Raw genomic sequence first — 5967 nt, 5'->3', positions numbered from 1 at the left:
TCAGCTAAGGATCTTGTCTTCCCTGCACATCCATTTACCCAGCCTCTCCCCAGAGCTTGGCTAAAGTTTCTTTTCTCTGTCTGAAGCGCTGAAACTAGAGGCTGTTATTAACCCCGTAACTAAGTTGTGCCCTGAGCAGGGTTTGCAAGTGTCAGGTGCTAAACCTGTATCAGAGGCTTAATAGGAAAAGGAAGCTGGTGCGGTGTCTGATAGCTCCTTTGTTCTGGGACACACGTTCCCAGCTGTGTACGACAGTTATGTTGGGCTCTTTCCATTGCATAGTGCTGTTGTGGATACCAGCGAGATCCCAAAATCTCAAGCGAGAGACACCCAAAAAGCTGCAGGAAGAGGCATGTGTTAAATGTACCTTTATTAAACAATAAATCTGTTTCCACAAGTGCGGTGATTGTAAACCCGAAGACAACAAATACAGAGATCAGTGAATTCAGGTAAACATGGATACACGCCGGCTATTGGGTGTGGAATCTAATGGGTTATTAAATTAAACATCATCTGCTGCAGGGAATGAATGAGTCAATAAAGCATCACATGATCACCAGACGATGTGACTAGAATCGCTATTCGCTAGCAGTCAGCTGACACAGCGAGAACACTCGGTATCTAGCAAATTATTACGACTACTGTGATTTGCTTGTATTACGGTAGCATTTAGAAGTCAGGGTCCCATTGCGCTAGGTGCTGTACAAAGGCGTAACAAAGAGATGGGCCCTGCCCCAAAGACCTTTCAAGCTAAACATAAGACTTTGAGCAATGAGTAGATTCAACAAATAGACCAAGAAAGTGCAAGGAAACAATGAGACAAAACTGGTCAGCATGAAAAACGCACACAGCAAACCAGCTGCCTCAGAATTGCAGTAAATGCAACTGAACAGATTCAGAGATTTTCCCAAGTGGTTGGTGATTTTCGGGCTGACTGACTTTTAATGAGACTTTTAGGCCTTGACTTCAAAGGGCAGATTTACTGCTTCTGCCGCTATAACCCCCTGCTCCAGGAACGCTCTTATGCTGATAAAACAGTGACATTTTTCGGTTTAGCTTAAACCCCTTCCCAAGTGACATACACTAAACAGAAAAAAAGTCACGCTCTTGCTGGAATGAGGGTGTCCACACCGGAGTCACACCAGGATAATCCTACGAGTTTAAATTCATACCTGGGGTTACACTGAAAAACTTTCCCAGGGGGACAAAGGGCTTTGGTTCCTGAGGGCCCACGTCACATTTGAACTGGCACCGAGTCTCCTAAATCACTCAGGTGCTTCTGAAAATTTTACTCAATGGAGTCTGGCCCCATTGACTCCAAAGGAGCGATGGCCAATTCACACCAGCTGCGGTGAATGGTGAATCAGCTGATTTGCCCCAGTGAGGGAATCTGGTCAATTAATGTCTGTAAGACGCTCAGATGCCAAAGTGAAAGAGAAGCACAGAGGGAACTAGATAGATAGAACCGGATTCAGTATAATTTTATTTTTGTTCTATGAATGTCAAGAAGGGAGGTGCCTTGTTCCTTGTGGGTGAAACCTCAGGAGTGTTGAGCTGTCCCCGAGTCTGTCTCCTTCGTTGTGGGTGCTGTGACTGGTGGCAATGACACGCGTGGGTGGTTGGTTTATGGGGACGGAACGTGGGACTCGTGGATGGAAAAGCACGAACCTTCCCTGCTGAACTCCAAGGCCCTGTCTGCTGGCTCAGACAGCAGCAGGCTCATCCAACATGACACCAAACACTAGATGGTTTTTTTCCCTTCTGCCTCCAGAGCTTTGCTCAGAACCCGCTGGGTATCGTCAGCTATGGCGGCCAAACACTTCCGCAGCAGACAGTACGTGGTAACCATGGCAACCCCTCCTGAGATCACGGCACCAAATACAGGGAAGCGCTTCCAAGAATATTCTGTTATCATCACGGTGACACCCACCGAATCCAACAGTAACTTCAGGGCCGTCATTGGGGTTGTTCGCCAGGACTTCATCTCGGCCGTCAGCTCCACAACGGGCTTCCCAACCTGCCGGGCGAGAGCAGAGAGGGACCCGTCATCCAGGCCGAAGCTGCTGTAATATCTGAACAGGTGTTTCCTGAAGACGAAGAAGGTGCACAAGAACGCGGCGCCGGGCACAGGAATGGCAGCCATGAGACATGAGAAAAGGGCTGCTTTCCAAATCTCCCTCTTCAGGGCGGCTTTTTTCTGGCTGATGATGGGTGAGGAGACACCCGGCAGGCTGAGCAGGAAAGCATGTCTCTTCAGGCTCTGGAGTTCCTTCTGCAAAGTCTGCCGCAGGAGGGGAAAATCGTAGCAGTTGGGTTCCCAGCTGGACACCACAAAAACCTGCGGCTGGCGCACCCCTTCAGCTTCCAGGCCTCTCTTGCAGTCCTCCCTGATCTGCTGCAGGATCTTCTCCTCGTTGTAGCTGGAGGCACGTTGCCTCCTGGAAGCGTCCAGGTCCATGTCGGCTTTGGAGCGCACAAAGTAGAACCTCTTCCCCAGTCTCTGGATCTCACGGACCAGGCTGGCGTGGGCGGAGCGGAAGCGCTGGGAGCCAACGATGATGAAGAACTCGAATCGGCTCAAACGCAGCTGCTCACAGTAGGTGTCTGGAGGGAACTTGGATGCCCCCACCCCTGGCAGGTCCCAGAGCGTGACACCCAGAAGGACAGGATCTTGATAAGCCATCGGCTCCGCATTGGAATCTAGGATCCCGGTTTCAGCAGCACCTTCATCCCCCGCACATAGACCCAGCATGGCGTTGATGAGGGAGGATTTCCCAGAGCCCGACTCCCCCGTGACGGCGATGTTGAGGGTGTGGTTGTTAAATGACTCCAGCATTTTCTCCCGCACTTCAGAAATTGCTTCTGCCAGGTTCCCCTGACGGACAGCAGCTTTGAACCCATCAGCAGCCATGGTGCGCAATCCACTGCAGAGAAGAAGAAACATTTCAGATCCTAGTTAATGTCGCCTCCGGAAAATCCTACGCTAACCGCGCATGGCTTATGGCAGCAACGTCCAGCACCGGAAAGTTAGGAACAGGCACATTTACAGTTGCCCGTGCAACCTGGATCCTGCCCCTTGCGTATCCGCCCGTGTGCTGAATGAGGCAGGGGCATTGTGGAGAAAATAGGAGTTATTTGCTTTTAATCACTATTTATTATTAGTACTGGAGTAGTGGATAGTCGTAGCACCCGTTGTGCCGGGCGCTGCGCAGACACACAGGTCAGAATTGTCAAAAATCTCAGCTCCCTTGGAGACCCCCAAATAAGCGGGGAGACGTTCAAGGGGTCCCAGCACACTGCTCCCTGACCAGGACAATATATCAGCTGTGACTTCGCAGCACAGTGCCCAGACCAGCCCTCCCTCAACACACCGTCTAGGCCCCGGGAACGACGGGGAGCCCTGCAGCTGCTCTCCCTCACACCGAAGGCCTGGAAGGAATACGGAGAGCACACGGCTCTCGAACCCATCCCGGCTCCACGCACAGGAACGGAGGAAACCGGAATCAGGGCCCGGCTACTGCAGACAGACGCCCGTAGAGAGTCTGAGGAACCAGAGCTGGGCGCAATATTTGCAGCTAAAACGCTTGTAGGTGAAAAATGCAGATTCAGCGATTGCGAAGCCAGAAGTGGCTCGTTGGCTCATCTAATCTGACCACCCGCGTAACACCGGCCAGAGACCTGCCGCGGCCTCAATTCCTGCAGGAAGTTCTCTGCTTCGCAGCTGCCCAAATGCAGCCCCAACTGCAGCTGCGAGAAAGCTCCAGGGACGTGCAAAGGAGCCAAGGGAAGGAGGCCCAGGGGAATCTCTTACCTTCACCGGCTGGGCTGGGCTGGGCTGGGCGGGGGTGGATGGTCTGCGGGAAGGGGAAGCAATATGTGCACACACAGAGCACCCGCTTCCCTCCCGAACTTCTCAGCTGCTCTCTCTCCTTCTGTGCGCGCCCAGCCCTCTCTTCCCTCCACCCCTCTTTGTGTGTCTCTCTCTTTCCTCTTCTCCCTCGCTGCCTCTCGCCCACGGCCCCCCCTTTCCTGGAACAGCTGGTTCGAAAGTGAAAGTAGCAGCTGCTGACAGAGCAAGGTATGGCCCCTCCCCCAGGGCTGGCTGGGTGGGTGATGGGGAGGGACAGACCAGGGCCTAGATACCCCCCATAGCGCATTGCCAGGGGGACACAGCCTGACTGTCACCAGGCAGTCAGAGGGTGACAGTGTGTAGTTATAACACACACACGCACACACACACAGAGCAGGACTCCTCATACCCAGCAGGGGGAGCAGACAGACAGACAGACACACACACACACACTCACAGCAGATCTCATCCCACGCAGCCGGGCCACACACACACTTTGGAGCTTTAGGACAAGGCTGGGCTGTGTCTCCATGAGGAGCACAGGTGTGGTGAGAACTTGTGTCTCAAAGCCAGTCACAGGACGCATCCCCCTTGCTCCCCCCGTCTGACTTTCCATCCCCCGCTTTGAAGCCTTGGTTCAGCAAAGCATTTCAGGCTGTAAGCGGGTCTGAAATGACCCCCCCTTGCTGATCCAGCTGGGGGGGGCGGGGAGGGCAGCACTGTACTTGCAGGAGCACACCTACGTGCTCAGCATGGCCGCGCTGCTTTGCCCAGATGGTCCCTTTGGCCGGTGCTGGGTCACAAATCACGGCAGCGTTCATTGCAGGGGAACGGGGTGTTTCCCCAATTGTGTGACAAACAATGGCAGCAGAACGTGCCTAGCCTGGGCTGGTGAATGAGTCGCTCTGGTCTGAACAGAACCGGGCACGTGGCAGAGTCTGGGGCGACGTGTTTGTGTCTGGAAGTGAGGCTCTGTGCAGAGGCCCCAGGCCGGGTTTGACCCTCTTCTCCCAGTGTTTGCAGAGCTCGTCCACATGCATTTTGGAGTCTCTTATGTTGTTCAGTGCGGGCAAGCGCTGCAATCACTGAGAGCTGGAGGAGACCTTGAGAGGCTGCAGAGCGCAGGGTAGCTGGGGAGGCAGCAGCAGGGATGGGCTGCAGGACAAGTACAGTGCCCCCTTCCCCCCCCAGCCCCCGTGACAGGTGAGTGAACACACTCAGAGGCAGCTCTGGGTTCTAGGTCATCACTGACCAGTGACAACAGCTGGGTGGGGGGGAGCGAGAAGGGGGAGGCAAAGGACGCTGCCCAATGTACTCCGGGGTGGGTGGGGGGTTTTGTTCATGGGGTTTTGTGCTTATGAATCCTGCGTGTGCTGTTTTCCCAAACCAGTGCTGAGTTAGTCCCATTTATTGAAAGGTTTTTCTTTCTACACCCAGACTCTGAGCTAGCGGGAGGGAAGTATTGCCCTATGGGGTGCCCAGGGGTGGGGTGTGATTTCCCAAGTGACTGGGTGGGGGCTTCAGCCGGTTTTGTGTTGTATTGTTGAAAGGATCCCCTAGATCAGGGGTTCCCAATATTTTTGGCTCGAGGGCCACAGATATCATTTTTACAACCCTGAAGGGCCACCACTCTCCACCAGTGCCCCCCACTCCGCCCCCCAAGGCAGCCACACAGGAGTGTCCCTGGCTGCAGCAGGGAAACCACATGCATCATGTAGCCCCGTGCGCTCCACGTGGGTCCCAAGGCTGTTGCTCCCTTATGCAGCCAGGGGGATGGGAGATCAGTGCTCCCCTTCCTCTGGCTCCAGCAGGGACCCAGTGCCTATGGACCCAGGCAGAGCCCTTTGCTCTGCTACCTGCTATAGCCAGCAGGAGGGGAGCCGCGGGCCACTTTGAAAGCCCCACAGGCCACTTTTGGCCTCCGGGCCACAGACTGGGAACCATCACCCTAGATATTGAACCCACCCCTTGCTGCTGCCGACTCGGACTGGAAGAAGGGTTACAGGCTTGCATAACTTGGAGCCCATGACCAGCAACCTCACCGAAGTCTTGTGTTTAAAGTGATGCTAAAGAGTTTTGTTATGGTGCTGGGGATTAGCAGTGTTAACCAACAGCAC

The 5967-nt window shown here is 54.1% G+C and overlaps 1 protein-coding gene across 1 annotated transcript; it reads right to left on the bottom strand.

Moving 5' to 3' along the window:
- Positions 1-422: 422 nt before the first annotated feature.
- On the bottom strand, positions 423-2944 carry LOC137151435 (interferon-inducible GTPase 5-like). Its single transcript, XM_067545698.1, has one exon. The coding sequence runs from the start codon at positions 2942-2944 to the stop codon at positions 1742-1744; it is 1203 nt and encodes a 400-aa protein (XP_067401799.1). The 3' UTR covers positions 423-1741.
- Between the last annotated feature and the right edge of the window lie 3023 nt (positions 2945-5967).

This window comes from Emydura macquarii, unplaced genomic scaffold (genome assembly GCF_026122565.2).
Source record: "Emydura macquarii macquarii isolate MOO-44397 ecotype Brisbane River unplaced genomic scaffold, CSIRO-AGI_Emac_v2 contig_1062, whole genome shotgun sequence".
Classification (NCBI taxonomy): Eukaryota; Metazoa; Chordata; order Testudines; family Chelidae; genus Emydura; species Emydura macquarii.
The sequence above is the reverse complement of the archived record's forward strand: the minus strand, read 5'-3'. Positions and strand labels throughout refer to the sequence as shown.

Excerpts from the sequence above, each read along its gene's own strand:
- LOC137151435 (XM_067545698.1), bottom strand. The coding sequence starts at position 2,944 with ATGTTTCTTCTTCTCTGCAGTGGATTGCGCACCATGGCTGCTGATGGG.